Source organism: Pygocentrus nattereri, chromosome 5 (assembly GCF_015220715.1).
Source record: "Pygocentrus nattereri isolate fPygNat1 chromosome 5, fPygNat1.pri, whole genome shotgun sequence".
NCBI classification, from domain to species: domain Eukaryota; kingdom Metazoa; phylum Chordata; class Actinopteri; order Characiformes; family Serrasalmidae; genus Pygocentrus; species Pygocentrus nattereri.
In genome coordinates this window covers 47573278-47595919 of record NC_051215.1, presented here as the reverse complement: position 1 = coordinate 47595919, position 22642 = coordinate 47573278, and the positions used below count along the sequence as shown (strand labels likewise).

Genomic DNA, 22642 nt, shown 5'->3' with positions numbered 1-22642 from the left:
GTGGGATCTAGCGTCAGCCCCGGCCGCTACGCGTGCTGCTAGCTAATGCATCCTGGCACGCTCTAGGCGCGTGCAAAAGCTCACGACCCGCTCCACCGAGACGGACTGCAAATGAGCACACTGAGCACACTCTCTCTGTCTTTTTTTTCTTTTTCTTTTGTGTGTCAGCACTTCTGTCCTTCCCTCTTTCACACCTCTCCCCTCCTGCTCTCTTTATCTAAGTAATTACCTCCCCCCACGCCTCTGTATCTCTCTCTCTCTCTCTCTCTCTCCCTTCTTCTCTCTCTCCCTCTCTTACCATCAGGCAGGAAATCGATACAGACATGCTCCTCTCTGGACCCTCAATATCACCTTTGGGTGTAGTGGTTGCTACGACAACAGACCCTCCACCCTGGTCCTTAGTACCCTGGTTCAGCCTCACCGGTTGTTACCACGGCAGAACAGTGCTGTAACCCGGGCCAACCCCAGAGCATCCAAGTCCTAGCCCACCTCCTTATATTTTATATTTATTTTTATCTTATTCTCTACGTGTGAATGTCTGTCTGGTACTGTGCACTGTGAGGCATTGTGATTAAGCTTGATTCACATTCTGGTTAATTAGACCATCCACATTTACGAACAATTAGTACAGGAAAAATCTGCATTACATTACTTAAAGTTGGATATTAATAGTTATCAGAAAAAAAACGGATTAAAGGATGCTTTTAATGATCTTGTGATAAAATAACACAATACTTAAAGTTGTGTATATATATATATATATATATATATATATATATATATATATATATATATATATATATATATATATATTGCATTTAAATTTAATGATGAATGGCACAAAAGAAACAGCCCAAAATTATGTGGAAAAAAGTCTGGTTCCATTGACTTACATTAAAAGTAAAGTATATTTTTTCCTACTCCTGTAAAGTTAGGATTTTGGAGATACAAGGTTTTCTTCTGACAACAGCGATATATATACATATAATATATAGATTCTCTAAACTACTTGCTAGACTCTGTAAAACAATTCCAAAGCCATTGCTGTGTGCTACTAAATCTTTTGGATCAAATCGACTGATCTTCTCAGGTTGATCACTTTGTGTGGTTTATTTTTTGCCAGATAATCATAAACATGCAGTAGTCACACAGTGTTTAACAGATGACATCACTTAATAAGGGTGTTTTTACACTGCACATTCAAAAACAAGAATTGGCCCAAACAGGAACCAACAGAACTAGTTATAATTCATGTTTCACCGCTTATTTTGACCACTAGAATGGTCAAAATAACAATGATTAGCAATGTTATTAGTGAAATGAGCAGACACTCATTCCCTCGAGGCTAACACACAAGCTTAGGCTCCTAACTAGTTTCTGTCACCTTATAGTGAACCCTTTACCAAGAACTAATTCTACATCCTGTTCTAGTTCATATTCTGGTTCAGCTATAGGAGATTTACTAGTGTTTAGTGGCTTAATCTTTAGCTGGAAAATGGGAAAGAACTTGAATAACATTTATTATGTACCTGGGTACATTACAGCCTCACCACAGGAGTTTACCATCATTGCCAGTGTTCTGTCTGTTCTGTAGTCACTGCTGTGCAAACTGAGCTGCTTCCACACTCACCGGATGCCAGTTATCCACTCGGATGTGCAGCAAATCTATTTTTATGAACTTTCTGATTCTGTCTATTCAACGAGAAAAGCTTTTATAGTGTTAAGAATGAAAAATGTGGAAGGTTTAATGTCTGTTTATTGACGCTCTAGCACAGAGGTAATTGTCGCCTGATCATTTAAGTTGATTTACTGATTGTTTTTCTGTTTTGGATGTTTGAATTAACAACTATTAGCTGACCTAAAGAATGTTAACACAGACTGTACAGACAAATCTGTCATGCTCTGACACTGTGTGGCATAATGTGAGACATTTTGGCATAATATGAGCTGATTCTGTGTGATTTTGTCACATAGTCAGTCAAATATTTATTTAAAGATTACTATAGATGCTTTAATTGAGTACCCACTCACCCAAACACACACACACACACACACACACACACACACACACACACACACACACACATCTTTTAAGCCACTTCTCCTTCTGGGTTGCGGGGGGGTGCTGGAGCCTATCCCAGCTGTCATTGGACAGGTCGCCAGTCCATCACAGGGCTTATATGAGTACCCAATTAAGTTAACAAATACTTAGATAAGTTCTAATAAGCATTATGCTAATACCCAGACCATGATCTCTTGTGACCGTCAGTAGAGGCAATGTGTGTACTAGAACATAGAGAACTCGGTTCCACCTGCATCATGGAGTTTGATGGCTGTGTTTCAGCTTAATACAGTATCAACAAAAGGAAACAATAATGTTAGAAAGTGTATTGAAATGTAAAATTGTGTTGCTGTCATGCTCATCAGTGTCTTATGAGGGCCATTCAGTTGCTGCTTTGCATGGAAACTACATGGAGTTTGTTTTGTGCCAAAATTTCAATGAAATTATAAAATCCAAATCGAAATATTAAATATCAGAATGTCCAAGGAATGCTGCAAACACGAATAACGAGAGTTAAATCAAACTTTCCAAAATCTCTCATTGTGATATAAATGTATTACTCATTTTGCCAGTTTTTACTTGAATTTCTTCCTATTTGCTGAGATATTTTTCACCAATCTTTCTTTTGCTTCTGACTTGTGGTTTTTAACAGGAGGCGGGTCTTAGAAGAGGTCATTTACCTGCACTCTTTATTGGTCAACTGATTTGGAGTGACAGATCTCCTGATCGTGTAGCGAGGGTGTATTAGCTCTGCTTCTGGAGACCTAAAGCTCCACACGGTTCCAACTGTTCCTTACGTTAAAACACCTGATCCCACTCATGATTGTCAAGACCTTCATGAGCTGAGATCGTGCAGCACTGACCTAAACAGAAAAAAATACCCGTGATTGCTGTCAGATACAAGACACTACAAAAGGAATCGATTATTAATAACTAGTGTGTCCTTTAATGCGCATATTAAGTCATATTATTTTACCTAGCTCGACACAGGACACATAAACTTGTGTAATATTAATCATTTAAAGGATTATGATAAACATTACTCTTAATACTGGATATGCCGGTGTAACACTGCACTCATAGCAGCACTCAGTACAGTGTACTCCACCTGTTCACACTGAGAAGACCTGTCACTCCAAATCAGCTGACCAATAGAGAGTGCAGGTGAATGCCCTCTTCTAAGACCCGCCCCCTGTTAAAAAGTGCTTAAAGTTAAAGAGAAGCAAAAGATCAGTATTTTGGACATTTGGAACCTTAATATTTTGCATGTGGATTTTATTATTTTTATTTGAAAGATATGGCAAATAAGCAATTCTGTAAACTATCCTCAGTGACCAAAGATGGATATCTGTGCCGTGCTGTCACAGTAAAGTGGTCAGGTGGAGGCACATCCGGTGCACACATTCAAATGAGTGACTGTGTTTTTCTGAAGTCGCTGCTAAAATCCTAGACTTCCAATTCTGGGGGCTTGTTTTGTTTTACTTGAACCATATTTTGAGCTGACGGCTCAGCTGACATCTGAAGATAAACACATCAGGAGACAGGAAGACTCTTCTCGTCTGTTCTTGACAAGAGATATTCATTAAGCACCGCACTCTCTCTCTCTCTCTCTCTCTCTCTCACACTCTCTCACTCTCTCTCTCTCTCACTCTCTCACTCTCTCTCTCTCTCTCTCACCCTCTCTCTCTGTCTCTTTCTCACTCTCTCTCTCTCTCTCACTCTCTCTCTCTCTCTCTCTCTCTCTCTCTCTCTCTCTCTCACTCTCTCTCTCTCACCCTCTCTCTCTGTCTCTTTCTCACTCTCTCTCTCTCTCTCACTCTCTCTCTCTCTCTCTCTCTCTCTCTCTCTCACTCTGCGCTCTTTATCTTAATCTCTTTAATCTGTTTTTCATTTACTTTTTTCTTTCTTTTTCCTTATATCACTCTTACTCTTTTCTTTCATCCAGTGTCTCTCTTGTTCTCTCTCTCTCTCTCTCTCTCTCTCTCTCTCTCTCTCATTTTTACAGTTCAGTATAGTTATATTGGTATGATTGGAACACAATTAACAGTAATCATGGAATTAATGACAACAATCTCTCTCTCTCCCGTCTCTCTCTCTCCCGTCTCTCTCTCTCTCTCTCCCGTCTCTCTCTCTCCCGTCTCTCTCTCTCTCTCTCTCTGCCCCCCGTCTCCCCCTCTCTCTCTCTCTCTCCCGTCTCTCTCTCTCTGCCACCCCCTCTCTCTCTCTCTCTCTCTTTCTCCTTCTCATTCTCTCTCTGTCTCCCCTGTCTCTGTCTCTCTCTCCCTCTCCATAATTAGTAAATCAGTCACTAATTAGTCCTTTCTGTCTCGTCTCTCAGTCTCCAGTAGGCTGCGCTTCCACATCTTTTTTTCCCTTCGTCTTTTCCTCCCCCTGCTTGTCTTTCTTCTTGTGCTACAGAGAGTGTCTCACCCACGGGTTGCTCTTTTGGGGTGTGTGTGTGTGTGTGTGTGTGTGTGTGTGTGTGTGAGTGCGTGTGCGTGTGTGTGTGCGTGTGTGCGTGCGCGTGTGTGTGCGTGTGTGTGTGTGTGTGTGTGCGCGTGCTAAACACATGTTTACCCATCCTCTCTGTTTTCCCTCTTTGCTCTGTAAGTGTGGCTGATTGTTTACCTGCCCTCCCTTTTCTCTCTCTCTGTCTCTCTCCCCCCTCCCTCTCTCTCTCTTTTCCTGTGTCTCTCCATCTCTTTCTGTGTCTCTCTCTCTCTTTTCTCTCTCTCCCCTGCCCGCTCTCTCCTCTCCCTGAGGCTGTGCATTCTTCAGCCCCTCCCCCAGCTAACGATCTTTAAATAAAAGGAGAAAAAATGAAGAGCGAGAGAAAGAGGGAGGGTGAGAGGTGGGTGTGTGTGTTTGGACATAACTATGCTAATTACTCTGTGTGTGTGTGTGTGTGTGTGTGTGTGTGAGAGAGAGAGAGAGAGAGAGCGAGCTGTGTGTACATGCTCTCGAGCACATGCACGCTCTTGAATCTTGTGTATATTAATGATCCAGTTGTCTCTCAAAGAGGTCGAGGACTTTCTCAAAAAAATGAACAACAATTTACTGTGTGTGTGTGTGTGTGTGTGTGTGTGTGTGTGTGTGTGTGTGTGTGTGTGTGTGTGTGTGTGTGTGTGACTAGAGAGAGAGAGAGTAGATAAAAGTAGGAAAAAGGGGAAGACAGAAAGAAAGTGGGAGAGAAAGGAGAGAGGAAAAACAAAGACAACAGGAGAAAGAGAGAGACTGAGAAAGAGAAGAATCAGAGAGAGACAGACAGCAATGAGAGTCTGTAAGAGGAGAAGCCGAGAGAAGACAGTGAGGAGAGCACACAGAGAGAGAGAGAGAGAGAGAGAGAGAGAGAGAGAGAGAGAGAGAGAGAGAGAGAGAGAGAGAGAGAGAGAGAGGAGGCTCTTTTGACTGGACACATAAATCAAGACTGTGGTAATTGCTGCTCAGGAGAAAAAGTGCCTGAGAGAGAAACACACACACACACACACACACACACACACACTCTCTCTGCTCCACAGTCATACTGTACTCTAACATGAGGAATACACACACACACAGACTGTATAGTGTTTAATTAATGTACATTTATTTAGTCCTTACACACATACACACACACACACACATACACACACACACACACACACACAGGCCTCTCAGTGCTTGTGTGGTGGTGTGTCACTGTGCCAACATTGAGCAGGAGATGATTGGTCATTATGTCTCTTCTCTGCTGAGAGCAGCAGTGATTGGTTCAGTAAAGTAGACAGAGAGACAGACCGAGGCGAGAACACACACACACACACACACACACACACACTGTATCGACACAGGCTTCTCTCTCTTTCAAAGCTTCTGCCATGAGCGCTAAAACTCTCCTCACTGCTGCACTCAGCTCAGAGTAAATGTGCTCGGTGTTTAAAGCCACAGTAAATTCAGCAGTTAGGGCTCCATTTAATGCTCAGAACAGGGTTATATTTCAGAATAACAGGGTGTGAGTGAAAGCCTTCTATCTGTGTACTGAAACAGGTGGTTTGCTGCTTAATTGGTGACAGTATATTTTATGTGGAGTCACTTTAACATTTCATTTTATACAAAAAAGTTGTTCAATTAGAGAGCACTGGCCTAGACTGCTCTCTCGCTCAGTTCATCGAGGCTGTTACTGCAGTAAAGAAGAGACAAACTCCCTGGATTTCAGAAGAATTGTAGGTGTCTTCACACTTTGGACATTCCGTTTAGCTTTATCGGCCTGACTGTGTCAAGGACCACGTTGATAAAGAAAAGAAAGGGAGTGTTTAACAGCTCACCTGGTTATAGCTGAGCGTATAATGATAGTCATAGCAGAGGTTATAACAGAGCAGAATTAATAAGGCAGTAACTACACAGAAACATAACAGTTCACTAATTAAACAAAGACCACAGAGTAAACTGGCGCTGAGGACATTGATATAGATTCAGAAAGAATTACTGTGTATATTCATATATATATATATATATATAGTGTACATAATACGTATTGCTGGCTGATGGATCCAAATAGTGCTCTATCACACAGAGAGAGACAGAAATGGAGAGTTGCACACAGACAGACAGACAGACTGACATTTTTCTCCTGTTATTATCCATCCTTTCTCAGCCTTACATCAGATTTCATCACTCTGCTTCACCCTTTTGCCACCACCTGTTCAGACGAGTCCATGCCGCGCTCACCTACCTGCTATGTGTGTGTGTGTGTGTGTGTGTGTGTGTGTGTGTGAGTGTGTGTGTGCAGGACACTTTTTAATCAGTGTGCACAGCTCTGGACAGATTTTTGTCCATAATGCTCGGTGAACTAAAGCTGAACCTGTGTGTGTGTGTGTGTGTGTGTGTGTGTGTGTGTGTGTGTGTGTGTGTGTGTGTGTGTGTGTGTGTGTGTGTGTAATTGAGCTGTAGACAGAAATATGGCTTTGCGGCCACCACTAATGGCTTCTGTGCAGAGAGTGCGAGCACAGAGGGGGCCGAGGGAGGAGGAGCGGAGCAATAGAGGGCCATAGAGAGATAAAGAGAGCGAGGGAGCGATGGAGGAGGAGGGGTACGAGGGATGGAGTGCCCAAGAGTGAAGAAAGAAAGATGGACCGCTGTCGGGCAGGGGGAGTGAACGGAAGAGAGAAGAGAAAGAGTGAGAGAGAGGGATGAATACTGCCACTCCCATCCTGTAACATAGAAGAAAGAGGGAGAGCGAGAGGAGGAGAGGAAGCACCTTGTGCAGTGTGTGTGTGTGTGTGTGTGTGTGTGTGTTTGTGTGATATCATAAGGTGGAGTCTGATTAAGTGTTTGACATGAAGGGAAGTGTGCTAATCTCTCTAATATACTCATATGTACTAATCTCGTGCTAATACACTCACTCACATGAATTTAGGACTGCCGTTTACTGCGTTATTAATGTGCTAAATTGTTAATGCCACTAATATTTTAACATATTTTCCTAGTTTGACCCTACAAACCGTACATAGGAGTGCAGGCTGAGGATCAGCTGCTCACTGTGTTGATGTTGAATCTGCAGTTACGGCCTTCTTGTTCAAATAGCTTTTAAACGTTTTTTAAAGCGATGACTTCGGCATAATTCACTGGACATCGCTTGCTGGAGACCTATAGATAAATCCACGAGCAGCCCCTGGCTTGCTTACCTGGGGGTTGTTAAAACTGCTTTGTGACAACATCAGCTGCAAAAAGCGCCACAAATAAATTTGATTTGATTTGATTTGAAGCAGCAAACGGAAGGAACCGCAAAGTGGAGCTCCACTTTGATATAAACACTCATTGTTTGGAACGTGCAGCCAATGTTGCTCTCACTGGATATCAGTCATGAAAGCAGAACCTGGGTTCGAAATCATAATTTATCTTTTTGGGTTTATGTGAGTGCGGTGTTAAAAAGTAATTAAATTATTATAAATATAATGTAAATAATTACATTCTTATGAAGCTTAGTTGATCTACTTATATAGGTGTAACTAATTACACTGCTTTTAAAATGGAAACATTTCCCCTGAGGGTTAAATGAGGTTTAAGTAAGACCCTGTTTACACCTGGTCACTTTATGTGACTAGTAACCGGATTGCATTGATGCGGTTTTAGCCACATGCATTTACGCTTGGTAGTCATCCGTCTCCAGTCAGTCCGACTAAAGTCCGACTGCTGTGTGGGGCGGAATATGCAAATCCTCTCGTTACATGATGGCCATTCTCCAAGACCTGTTTAGATAGTTGTTTAAATATCGCACGGTTCTTGTAAGTCGTCTTCAATTTGTTTTGCAAAGTAGTGTCTGTCCATGTTGCTGTTAAGCACTTTGTTTTGTCCAGTCCCCAACCGTATGCGTCCTCCGTGATCATCTTCCTCGTAGACATGGATCACATCCCCAGCGGAGGAGAGCCAGTTGTCCAGGGAGTGGTTTCAGTTGTTGAATGTGTCTTGGAGAGACGGTGCATTTACACTCGAATGTGTCTCGGACCACCTTCTAAAGTGGTTTGAGCAGTCAGATTTGTATCTGTTTTAAATGCATGTTGGGTCCGTTTACACTCACGTTTTCATGATTTCATTTCCAGATTAAATCCTACTACCCAAGATGCATGGAGTGACCAGGTGTAAACAGGGTCTAAGACTCTAAGACAGCTGTAATGACTTGTGATACCACCACAAAAATAATGAGATTAATCACAGTTAGTTATTTTAATTGTTTGTCAGCTAATTAGTTCCTCATGAACAATATAATTCATGAGGGAAACAATGTGTCTTTTCCAAATATATCTACTTCCTATAATGGCCGAAAAATATTGTGTATTTCGCCGATATACCAAATACCATATAAAGGACAGTACATAAAACAATAGTGCTACTATAGTCCACTATATGTCACTATATGTCCCAAAGTATCTAGACATCCCTTCAAATGAGTGAACTCACACACACACACATACACACACACACACACAGCTTGTATAATCTCCATGCCAAAGCACTGCCAACAGAATGGGACTCGGGATCTGCTGCGCATAAGCCTAAGGTCACCGTGCCCAACGCCAAGCATGAGCTAGAGGGGTGTAAAGCATTGGGCTGTGGAGCAGAGGAGCTTCGGGACAGCGTTCTCTGGAGGGATTAAGATCCTTCCAGCAACTTAGGGATGAGCTGGTGTGATCCAGAACTGATCATCCAACATCAGTAGCTGACCTCACTCTTGGGGCCAAATGCAATCAAATCCTTACAACAAAGTGGAGGCAAACTGTGTGGACCCTGTTATATTCCTATATGCTAAGGCTTTACTTTATAGGGGGGGAAAGTCATGTTTTAGTTTTTTGAGTATTGCAATATTTAAAAAAAACAAGGAGTCAAAAATGTAGCCAGACAAAGTCGTCTCACGTGGATCTAATGCTTTGCAGTGAATTAGAACGGCTTTGTTTCTTTTTCTTTCATCGAAACTCTTTTTCTTTTATTGAAACACCGAAGCACAGAGCGATTTTGGTAGTGGGTCCATTTGCATATTCTGGTCTCCTGCAATATCAAGGTTCTCAAAGCAAATACCAATATTATGATAATGGATCTTGTTCAGCCTCAGTAAACTGTAACAGGGCTGTTCACCTGTGCAACGAGACTTGGAGGGCTGGTGTCAGAGTCTGGAAGGGTTCCTGCTCAAACACACCCACTAAATTGCTAATTTGCAAATGCTCTGTGGAAATAAAAAATAAAGGGTGAAGCATAAAGGGTGTTTATTACAGCCACTACCAGAGGTGCAGTGCTATTGTGCCATCTCTGTTTTAGCCAGATGTTGAAGTCTTCGCTGGTAGAGAGCGAGAATGAACTCCAGTCCTGCTGGAACCAACAGGTCACCTTAGCCCTTAACCTTTAACCCAACACTTACCTTAATGAGGATGTAGCAATTAGCTGTTAGCATCAGTAGATCAAGAGTGCTGCGGGGATTTACTGTTTGTCGGTGTGTGTGTGTGTGTGTGTGTGTGTGTGTGTGTGTGTGTGTGTGTGTGTGTGTGTGCGTACGCTGATGAGTATGAGGATGTAAATATTTCTGTATTCTTGCTCTTTTTCCGCAGCACGTCTGTGCAGGAGTGTGTGCTGGCACGTGGTGTGTTATTAGTAGGGATGTAGGGAGCAAGCCTCTCAGATTAGTGTGTGATCAGGGCCAAGCTCAGTAGTGCTAATCAATCAGTGTGTGCTGTGTGTGTGTGCGTAATCAATAAAAGCGATCAGTCTGAACTGAACCGTAGATCTGATTATTGTGCATTCTGCAGTTTCTCGCTTTCCTCTCCATGTCCTGTCTATGTTGCTCAGTGCACACATGTGAGCTCAGCGAGAGAGAGAGAGAGAGAGAGAGAGAGTGTGTGTGTGTGTGTGTGTGTGTGTGTGTGTGTGTGTGTGTGTGTGTGTGTGTGTGTGTGTGTGTGTGTGTGTGTCTGCAGTAGCTCTGAGTGTTTACTGGTGTGTTTAGGGGCAGAAACCCTGACGCCTGCTGCTTTAACCAAATTGGATGCTTATGTAGTCGACTCTCACACTAATAACCTGGTGTGTGTGTGTGTGTGTGTGTGTGTGTGTGTGTGTGTGTGTGTGTGGGTGTGTGTGTTTGGAGAAGTGCACATGCTGGGTATCAGATATGTATGCAAATGTCAATTACAGTACAGACACCACATAATTTTTGGTTCCAGTAATGATGCACGGGGCAAATTTACTTACGTTCTGTGCCATTTATTAAACCCTATTTTGACAATAAAAATGTCTGTCACTATTTCATTTAATAAATAGGCGCAGATGAAAGGGGCAGCTGCTGCTCTTTTGCGCTGTTGCCTCATTGCATATGCATTTATAGGAGTTTGCTTCTCAAGGTGCAAAATACTGTAAAATTTTTTGTAATAAAATATATTATTACCAATAATAATATTTACCAGAACTGATAAATATTGACTGTGTGCTCTTTAACACCTGGGAAAAGCTCACCTGGATTTGGAACTGACACGGCTATCTTTGCTTTTGCTTGGAGACAAAGGAAAGAGAACCTTTGGAACACGTAACGTAAAAACGTAAAATATGTCTTTCATGTTATATCATCCATAATTTGATGAAGGAAAAGGAAACAAACGAAAGCTAAATCATTTAAAACGGTGTTTTAAACTGCTATTTTATTGTGCTGCTACACATGATTTACAACACTCATCAGTGTCTTAGCTAAAATAATGATTTAATAGCTCTCATTTCCAAATGGTTGCTAAAAACATGGTTTTGGGGGTCATTGCTTCATCACTTTGGTGCATCACAGCTTCCAAATAACAAAGATGCACAAGTTCACAGGGAAATTAAACAGGAATTTTACAATGATAAGATTTTTTAATATTCTTCTTTTTTGCTTCTTTTTCGGGGCCAAAACTCATTGTGTGTGTTATAGTAACTTAGCTAGATAACCGACCTTATTGTTCTGTGGCATTTTAATCCTTAGACTCCGCATTCAAATTAGTGTTAGCTACTGGGGATGTAAATTTTGCCAAATTGTTTTGACCGATATTCGAATGTCATTAGTGATTGATCGTTAAACCAAATCCGTCAGTTACAGATACGACCAACGAAAACATCAAACACCGCACTGCATTCAATATAAACAGAGCTTTAGACGTTATTGAATGAACAGACGTAGTGTAACGTAATGTTTTAACCGTCTTACATTTACCACATATTATTAGCCCAAGGCAGTGAACTTGTTTGACCTGACCACTGCCAGCTTAAAGCTCTTTTGTCATGGGACTGTCGTCAGAGGCTAACCGTTAGCTAACAAACACATTTGTTGGCTATAGCTTAAGGCTACACTCAGTAGAAGAAACACGATGTTTAAAAAGAGCTAGCTGTATCCTACTGCAGCGCTGTTTATCTGGGTAAATATCCTAGTCGTGATCTCGGCATTTGCGAGGTCCAGAAAACCTGGAGCTGCGCGTCACTAATTACCAGAACAACCTGTGCTCTTGTGATCTCATGCATACAATTCAGAAACAGTCCGTCCTCAAGTATCAAGCGTTTATAAAAATGTTATGTATGTACGTTTTAACTGAAAACACACACACACACACACACACACACACACACACACACACACACACACACACACACACACACACACACACACACACACACACACACACACACACACACACACACACACACACACACACACACACACACACATACATATATAGAGTGGCACGGTGGCGTGGTGGGTAGCGCTGTCGCCTCACAGCGAGGAGGGCCTGGGTTCGATTCCCCGGCCGGGTGACCGGGGTCCTCTCTGTGTGGAGTTTGCATGTTCTCCCCGTGTCTGCGTGGGTTTCCTCTGGGTTCTCCGGTTTCCAGAGACATGCAGTCAGGCCAATTGGACATGCTACGTTGTCGTGATTGTCTGTGACTGTCTGCCCTGCGATGGATTGGCGACCTGTCCAGGGTGTATCCTGCCTTCCGCCCAATGACTGCTGGTATAGGCTCCAGCACCCCCCCACACACCCTTAATGTGACCTTCCCTAAACTTTTGAATGCACATGTCCAGCTGTTCAGTGTTTCAGTACCTTTTGCACAACTTGCTGTTCTCTAACAAGGAGCTTAAAGGGGAAGGTGGTGGTGGTGGTGGTGTTAGTGTGGGCGGGTGTGTCCAGTCAATACAGAACTGCCCTACACTGTGAACGGTACAGTGACCCAGTGGCCCAAACTACTGAATAACATGATTAATCCAGTCATTGTGCCTCTGCATGAAAAACACAGGCCTCATTTCATCTTCATGCACGACAGTGCTCCAGCTTATCGAGGTGGCATCATTAGGGAATGGCAGCTGGAGACTGGGGGACCTCAAATGGAGCGGCCTGCACTTTCTCCAGACCTGAATCCCGTAGAAAACCTGGGGTCAGCTGAGTCGCTGTGTAGAGGCTCATAACTCTGTACCCCAGAACCTCAATGACCTGAGGGCCGCCCTTCAAGAAGAGAGGGATGCCGTGCCTCAGCAGGCAATGAGTCGACTTCTGAACAGCAGGAGACGTCGTTGTCAAGCTGTAATTGATGCTCAAGGGCAAATGAGAAGTTATTTAGACATTGAGATTGTTTGTTGGGGTAAGTTATACCCACCACTGTTGTTGGCTTTTGTTTCAATAAATTGTTGGAGATGAGGAAATCACCACCGCATGCTTCTACTTAAACGCCCTACTTTCATCATATAATATCACTGTAGCGTGAACTTTTCACGTTTTCCATAAATTTCACCCGAAAGCCAAATATCCCAAACTTTTTGTGAGTAGTGTGTATATATATATCTCAAATTTTTACAGCTATAGAAATCTTTTCACCTCACGTAGTAATTCAGACTAATTTATTGCTGGCGTTGTTCTCACTGCAGGTTTGTTCAGCGCATCCTTTTTTTTTCTGATTTGTTTTTTTTTACTTGTTATTACTTAAGAGCCCTTTTGTTTTTGTTTTATAACATAGCAAACAAACCAGGCAATGTAACCTCAATGGAAATTAGTATTATGCTAATAGCTAATATAGATGATAATGCTAGAGGCTGCAGTCATAAGCTCCACGGCTGAGGAGCTGTTCTCTTTAGCCGCTCACACGTTGCTGGAATGCTTCCACATTACACTGTGTGTGTGCTGAGGGTGTGTGTGTGTTTCGATACAGATGTCATATAGTGTACTCTATGTGGGTGTGTGTTGTCATGTGTTGTGCTCAGACCAGGTGGAGCGAATGAAAACAAAGAAAAAGAGGGAGGTGAGAGAGAGAAAGAGAGGGAGGGAGGAGGGTGGACAGTGGGAGCAGAGATGTACTGAGGGATGAGGAGAGAAAGAGGCAGAAGCAGGAATAAAAGAGGGATGGCACTTTACTTACGCCCCCCCTCCCCTCTCTCTCTCTCTCTCTGTCTCTCTCTCTCTCTCTCTCTCTCTCTCTCTCCCCTGGGTCTGTGTGTGTTGTTAGAGGCTGCCGCCCGCTGTCGTCCATCATGGCTCCTATGAGCACCATCTGCTCAACATTACAGCCGCTGTTGCCTGGCTACCTGCTCGCTCGCTCTCTCTCTCTCTCTCTCTCTCTCTCTCTCTCTCTCTCTCCTTCCTCTGTCCCTTCTTTTCTCTCCTGCTCTATATCACTCATGTTCCTCATTTCACAGTATACCTGTCTCTCTGTTTCATTCTCCTGACTCTCACTGCTACTGTCTTGTTTTTCTTTTCTCTCTCTTTCTCTCTCTCTCTCCTCTCTTTCTCTCCTTCGTGTTTTCTCTCTCATCTTTTTGTCGCGTGACGCCTTTCTCTTCTCTCTCATTCTTCTCTCTTGCAATTCTTTCTCACTTATCATTCTCTCCTTCTTTCTTTCTCTCCTTTTCTCGCTTTCTTTTGTCTTTCACCTCTCTCTCTCTTTTCTCTCTCCTGGATTCTCTTTCTTTCTCTCTGTATTTCTCCCTCTCTTTCTCCTTCTTTGTCTGTCCTTTCATTTTCTCTCATTCCTTTGATTTTATCGCTCTTTCTCTCTCTCTCGTCGGGCTCAGTTGAGGAGAAGTCTGGCTCAGACACATTATCCAGCAGGAAGAGAGGGATGTATATTACAGTGCTCATGATTAAGCCATCGAGAGAGAGAAAGAGAGAGGAAAAGAGAGAAAGAGGGAGGGGGATAGAGGGAGAGGCGGAGAGAGTGTGAGCGAGTAAAGAAGAGATAGAGATGAGAGTACGGATGGTAGAGTTTGGGTTTAAAAAGAGAAAGCAGGGGTGTGAGGGAGCGAGATAAGTAGAGATATGGAGGGATTGGGTTGGAGAAAAAGAGAGAGAGGGCGTGCATGACTGCAAGATAGGCATGGAGGTGGAAGAAATAGAGATATGACGATTCAGAGGGAGGGAGGATAGACCAATACTGCCCTCATCTGGCCACTCTGGACAATACATACACACACACACATACATGCTGCTCGGCACTCGTTTCGTCAGCCTGCCTGGTTAAGTGAGGAGATCCTGCAGCGTCCGTGGAGATTTGCACTTATCGACCGGTCCGGTCTGGATGGATGTGAAGCGTCTGCTTTTAGAGGCAGAGAGAGAGAGACACAGAGAGAGAGAGAGAGAGAGAGAGAGAGAGAGAGAGAGAGAGAGAGAGAGAGAGAGTGCTAACTCCACCAGCAAACAAACACACCATGCTTCAACACTGACCACTGAAGACCACGGTTGTTCCAAAGCCTTTTTGAGGGACTCATCATGTGATCTCCCCAGAGCGAGCGCAGTTTCCAGTTTTCATCCAGTAATGTCCAGTGAGAGCAATATTGCAACCAATGAGTGTATATATCATAAATATCATAGATACACATAGTGAATGATTCCAGCCATCCTTGTAGTCTCTCGCTCCCTCATTCATACAGCTCATTTCAATTTTATAATGTTCTTACAGTGGAGGCTCAGGAGGGGAGCAAGACTTTTCCCAATTTGCTGTTGCTTTTGTTAGTTTGCTGATCATTGATTATAGGTCTCCTATAGGCCGTAGGTCTCCTGTGAGCTCTGTCCAGCACAGTCGGCTGAAGTCATTGCTTTAAAAGCCACCTAATCGCTTTGTTTGTGTAGGTAAGATACAGTCCTGGATTCTGTCATAGCAGCATACAGCACACGAGTAGCCAAGCTGCAACCTGGACTACAGATAGTTTGAGGAGTCAAACGTGGAAAATGCTTTAATAATTTAGTGCCTGCGCTTTGACAGCCCAAGTGTTTTTAATGATTTCTTTTTAAGGACTCCCTTGTTTATCCCCCCGTTAAGTATTTTGCACTCTTTGAATAACCGTGTGTGGTTAAGTTTTATAAGGAGTTCTACAGAACGGTAGGTCTCCAGGATCGTCGTCTGGCAGTGCTGACTTGCATTGCTATGATATGGTAATTAAAAGTGGTTAATATTTTAATCATTTAGTTAATTGTTTGACTGTGGTATGCGGTAATAATGGCCAATCTTTTTCAGTGTTGAGTCATCCTGACCTTAATCAATCTCCTTGACAGCGACAAAATCAAGCTGAATAAAGCTTCCCTTTTTCCTGCGATTGTTGTTGTTGTTCCTGTCTTTTTCCAGTTCTTGCCTCATTTTTGTCTCTCTGCTTTCATTTTTCTTGCAGGAACAGGGCATGGTGGGGATGCCACGCCAGGCCAGTGGCGTCCAGCCCCCTCATGGAGGTCCAGGGGGCGTGGCTTCTGCAGGGCCGAACGGGGCAGGACCTGGGGCAGGGCCAGGTGGTTACCTGGGCAACCAGCAGCAGCAGCAACAGCAGCAAGCGGCCATGATGAAGCAGATGATGGCTATGGAACAGGAGAAAAGAGTGCAGCTCCACATGATGGAGCAGCAGAAAGCTCAGCTACTGAGGGAACAGAGGCAACAGCAACACCACCTACTGGCAGAGCAGGTGGGTGGCAAATACAAGCAGTACAGCAGTGACACCAGCACAGTAGGGGCATGCCAGTGGGTGTTGCACTGATATGAATCTGTCAGTCACAGAGGTGTCACTGTGGTTTGTATAGACTCTATTCTAGACTTTATTAGACACATCTGTCCACAGTCGTATGCAAAAGTTTGAATACCTGGTTAAATTACATATTTTGTTGATTTTCTAAGTTAAAATATGTTACGGGACCTTTACAGAGACCCTGAATATGGCAGTTTTCTGCAGATTTTTTGTTTTTGCTGAGTGATACTGTGACAAAAAAGCAGAATCAGAAATGTACGAATCACCTTTGTGAAGGCCACATTTCATGGTTTCTCCCAGTGTGTCAAGTTCAGCAAATAAACCGTAATTCTGCACTATATTGTACAGACATCTGTTTTTTCATCACTTTGAAAATCAACAAAACAGGCAAATTGACCAGGGGTGCCCAACCTTCTCCACACAACTGTACAGCTCATTTCACTTTACTGTACCTCTTCATTTGTCATGCACAGTTTGTGGTCCCGAATTGCTGGAGGATCTCCAACACAATGATGGTGATTTCTGTACTCTAACCTGCTCTAGCCCTTAATCAGTGGTCAGTTTCTGACCACATGACCACTATTAGCTGGATATTTTTGGTTGAAGGGCTGTTCTCAATCCAGCAGGGGACACTGAGCTGTGTAAAACCCCAGCAGCACCGCTGTGCCTGTATGACACGCCATGTCAGTGTCAGTGCTGTGCTAAGAATGGTCTACCACCCAAGTACGGGGTTAATGGTGGTCTCTCTATTGATGGAAAGGAAAAAAGGGTAGCTGATAGATTGTTCAGCAATGGCTACATGACGTCTACGTAAGCTTTTCTGATATAAACCTGTATAAACCTTTATAAAGGCTTATTACAACAATCATCAGTTGTTATAAAGGCTGCTTTTGTGTATTTTGGTGTCTTGTCACCTCAGTGTTATAACAGCTGATGCTGGTAGGAATGTAAATGTCCATGTGGATCATTCTGCTGGTTCAGTGTCTCATATTTCAGACTCCTAACTGACTTTAGACTAAAATACTTTTGCTATGAGTGACCCTGTACCTCAATTATATTAATTACATTAAAATAAACGATTGAACATGCTATTTTATCACTACCAGAACAAACAAATGTTTCAGAAGTGACCATTTTAGCTACTTTTTGGCATAACTCAAGATAACACTAGCCAGTACATGACTTGCAAACACAGCTTTGAACAGTTTGAACATGAATAACATCTTAATATTTAAACCCCAGACTTTTATTACAGTTTTTTTTTGTAACTTTGGGACACATTTACTTCAAAATAGTGGGATCTAACTGCTCACCATGTGGCCATGAGGGACTCTTTGTGTCTCAGGACTAACATGGAAATGTGGGACTGCTTGAAATCAGCTTCACTTGAAAAGTTTATATTGAGAAGAAAAATATATTTTTAAAAACACATGTTGGAGTGCAGGGCTTAGGGTTTGATGGTCTGAATACTTAACTGGTATTTTAAATATATATATATATATATATATATATATATATATATATATATATATATATTTATTTATTTATTTACCATGGGAGTGCAGTTTGAACTAATTCTGTAGAGCGGTCCTTATAAGTGAACACCCTTCAGCAAAGTGTGTCCCGGGTTAAATTAAAGTGGGTTATTTGTGTAATTATGTTTGAAGTGTAGTGCCTTTTAGTTAAAGTGTTTCCTCTATTTTGTCCCTTGCTGAAATATACCTTAAGTAAACAATGAAATGTGTTGTTTTGTTGGTAATGCTGTACTAAAGGAGCATCTGCTTATGCACACTTAAAGTTCCACTGATCAAAGTAATGTGTTAGCGAGTGTGCACACACCACCTGCTGTTGTAATAAGTTCTTTCATCTTCTACCGCTGGGAATATTCTGCTAAAGAGAGTTTAAACTGATATGGGAAGTCAAGCATGTACACACCTCTCCTTCCTCTGTGTACAGTTGTTCTGCCTTGCCTACAACAGCCTTCAGCACAACACTGTTCTGTCTCCTGGATCAGTGAAGTTCTCTCCCGGTTTAAGAAAACTGACTTGTTAGTTCTTGTTAGTTCTTAGTTCTTTAAACTCCATTGTCCTGTTTGTGTAGTTGCGTAGTCTAGGCATGCACAGGTGTTCGGGTGGAGTGTGAGCAGTAACTGTGTTTTATTTACAGTTACAGCAGCAGCAGCAGCAACAGCATCTTCCAAGACAGATGAGTCAAGCACAGAGAAACCCGTATCCTCTCCAGCAGTTTCAGGGTAAGAAATAGCCTCATATTTTATTTTTCTTGTCCATTACGCTTCCTGTAAATAAAGTTGGCTTCTGGCCCATATCATGGAACATTCCTTGCTGTTTTGAGTAAAGTTTTATGTACTTTGTTAACAGTGAACGTTTTTACAGTCGCCATAAAATGCAATGTCAGCATTGTGATGTCACAACCATGAACACATTTGCTGACCACCAGCAGTGTAGCCACTCATTCACAGTGAAGCGATGTGCAGTGTTGTTACTGCAGAGTCTGGAGCAGAGCTATTGGAGAGGAACATGTGGAGGAAAAATAATAAACGTTGTGCTGTTCCTGGCTGTTGGGATGCAAGTTGATTACTGCAGCCTTCTAAAGGATCCACACATCCTTTTTTCCAACATCCCTCAGGAACTGCTTTTTGAATGTGACACAGGGCAGCCAATCAGAACAGGGAAGAAGGCAAGACACATACAGAAATGAAGATTTTGAAGAATTTGAATTTTTTCATAAATTGCATCTGTAAGCGTGTACACTGTAATGCACATACATACACTCTGTTGTCATGCATCTACCTGTAGAATCTAAAAATAAGAACGGAATATGTGTATTTTCATTTGTACTAATGATGGAATTCACTAAACTGGTTCGTGTTGTCTCAGATCTCACTGGCTAATACGGTTATGAGGCCCATTCCGAAAACTTTTATCTCTACATTTAGAACCAAAATCTCAGTGTCTAGGATATCCTGCATTCATGATTTTACAAGTTAATTTGTGAGCATATTCTGAATGATACTACAAAAGGATTTCCTAATGTATTGCTCATAGCTGGATTTTTGCTAGAGCAACCTAAAATATACTATGCAGTTTTTCAATGAATAATTTATTTTTAATTGTACTCGAGGTAAGTTAGTCACAGTTATTCACCCCCCCAAAAATGCAATTCCATTAGAGCATGTTTTTGTCACGAAGCAGTCGTTTTCAGCTGAAAGAGAAGAAGAATGTTCAGTTGCCTATCTTTGTATCTATATAGCAGTCATTTGTTGAACTTTTCAAAACTTGAAAACTTTTCAAAACTTGAAAAGTTCACCAGGTGACTGCTATATACATACATCATAATATGGCACTTCCTAATGCAAAAAACTGCTTTATTAGTAGTTTTTGTTCACCAAATTACCACCATGACAACAATGCCACCATGACAATTTCCGTTAGTACCTCTATGAAAAGACCTTATGAGTCTCAAACGGATCTGAGGTTCAGTCTGAGAACTAAAACACAGAAATTTGAAAGATGTAAGGCGTTAAAGTGACATATTCTTTAGCGTTAAATATTGAAGTTTTACAGTGAATCATGCAGTAAGTACTTTAATTCAGAGCCTGCATTATTAGCGGAACTGTTGTCTAGCCTGTTGGCTCTCTTTGAGCCTGTTAACTAGCTGATCAGCCTAGTTCTAGTTAAGAAAATAAGTCATCTGCCCCTCAATCTAAACAAAGCCAGGTTCGTGCTTCACTTATCGATACGTTTGGTGCTCCGTGCAAATAGCATTTCACAGGCAAAGATTATTCTCTTAACCTCACAAGAGTACAAATATCCAGTACTGTGCAGCAGCTTTGAATGCAGCTCAGCCAGTGATCAAACTGCGTTTTATAAAACTAAACTAATGTTTTAAGTGATTTTTAGAGGCAAAAATAAACTGATCCACATGGGTCCTTTAACATTTATATACACACAGTTAGTACATGATTGCCATTTGTTTAGTACAACCTTCTCAGAGCTGAAGTGTGGTGCATGACACAAACCGTATGATGGTCAGTGCAGGTGTGCGTCTGTGTGTGTGTGTGTGTGCGTTTTCTAAAGGCTCTGTTCATTTTAGAGTCCAGTTGTTGATTTCACTCCTCTTACAGCAGATCATTCACTGTTTCGGTCTCCAAATTACTACTTTGCCGAGTGTGCCCAGAGCTCCTGCCAGCATCTGAGCTAATGAGAGAGAAAACACATGCACGCACGCGCGCGCACACACTCCTGCTCCAAAACACACAAAAACAAGTACAGACATACACACGGTCGCCTCTTCACACACGAGCCTACAAACATACTCGAGCAAACGCTTGGGCAAAACACAAATCAAATACACGCATATGTAAAGTACATCCCCCCAACCTACACACGCACACACACACACACACCCTGGAGCGGAGCCTGTCTATTGATCTTACTGTCATGTTGCCATGGAAACCATATTAGATTTAGATCCGGTGGGAAATACCCTTTTAGTCAGTCCCATCAGTGGGAGAGGCACCTGAAGGGGATCATCAGGCATTCAGGTTTTTAAGAAAAAAGCCACTGAGTTCAGAAACGCAGCATTTTCAGTCATATTGGTTGGGAAATAGATATGTAAAAATGAATTCTAAACGTTTTTGGTCCAAAAACACTAATGCTGTAAGTGGAGTTATAGTAAAGGGGGAATAAATTAAAATACAAGAAAAAAATAGAACATGGCCCCTTTAACATTCATATACAGATGTGGCATTAATACATAAATGCCATGTGTTTAGACCTTTGAGCTGAAATGTGGTACAAACTGTCATAATCCTACAGACTAGGGTATATATCTGCTCGTTGTGTCTCAGTCAGGTCACAATTTGACTTTGTCCACCTGTTAATCAAACGTAGACCGAAACATTGACTGATGCTCCTGTAAAGTTAGCATTTTAGAGAAGTTTTGGGCTCACAGCAATGTTTTGGCGCTGTGTTACACCACTACACGACCGAAATCCATGTCAGCATTGACACTGACATGTAGACGGAGCCTTTTTCAAGTTAATATAAAAGCACAGTTTAGTGTGTTTATGTATCAGTGCTGGAGCACGCCTGCCTGTTTCATGCAGATCTTTTTCTTCATACTATGTATTTTGAGATCCATGCTGAAGCAGGATTACGTCAGTTTTTGTTGGGGGAGAAGGAGGGATACACACACACACACACACACACACACATCTTCTAAGCCGCTTCTCCTTCTGGGTCGCGGGGGGAGCTGGAGCCTATGCCAGCTGTCATCGGGCGGAAGGCAGAAGGAGGAATAATCATTGCATATTTGTTTGCTTGCTAACCTTTAGTGTAGAGTCATTACTGTCATTTTGTATTTGATAATTATTATTTTGTATTTGATGAATTAAATATGAATTATTATTATTACATATTTGGTTATGTAATGAAGAACATTTACATTTGATTTACATTTATATTTATTTTGGATCCTATATTGAGTGCATTCACATGCATTTGATAATCCAACAACTGCAGAAAATCTGACTTGTTCAGTAATCCGATCAACGTGTATACATGAAGTTGAGTGATCAGATAATGGGGAAACTCTGGGTCCACATGCGTCAGACAATAATCTTGTTTCTGCTTTGCAGCCAGCCAGGAAACTCACAGAAGAAGATGTAAACATAATGTAAAATGCCTCCATGGTGGGGCAGTCATGGGCTGGAGGTTAGGGAGGTTAGGGAACCAGCCTCGTGACCGGAAGGTCGCCGGTTTGATCCCCAGAGCTGACAGCACATGACTGAGGTGTCCTTGAGCAAGACACCTAACCCCCAACTGCTCCCCGGGCACTGCGGATTGGGCTGCCCACCGCTCCGGGCAAGTGTGCTCACTGCCCCCTAGTGTGTGTGTGCTCACTAGAGTGTATGTGGTGTTTCACTTCACGGATGCGTTAAATGCGGAGGTGAAATTTCCCCGTTGCACCACTTTACCTGAGAATATGAACATCCGTCATCTAGAAGATGAAAAATATTTCAATCTTTCATTTCATTAAGCATGTAGTTTGCTTCAGCATCTTTCCACAAATGTTTTGCTGCTGTTTCG

At 42.3% G+C, this 22642-nt stretch overlaps 1 protein-coding gene across 2 annotated transcripts in view; it reads left to right on the top strand.

The window, feature by feature from the left end:
* Positions 1-22642, top strand: part of maml3 (mastermind-like transcriptional coactivator 3) — a 173051-nt gene that overhangs the window by 145189 nt on the left and 5220 nt on the right. For both annotated transcript variants that reach the window (XM_037538413.1, XM_017710203.2), the window contains exons 3-4: positions 16188-16472; positions 18699-18783. In XM_037538413.1, the coding sequence (XP_037394310.1) occupies positions 16188-16472; positions 18699-18783 (370 nt within the window). The remainder of the gene's footprint in view (positions 1-16187; positions 16473-18698; positions 18784-22642) is intronic.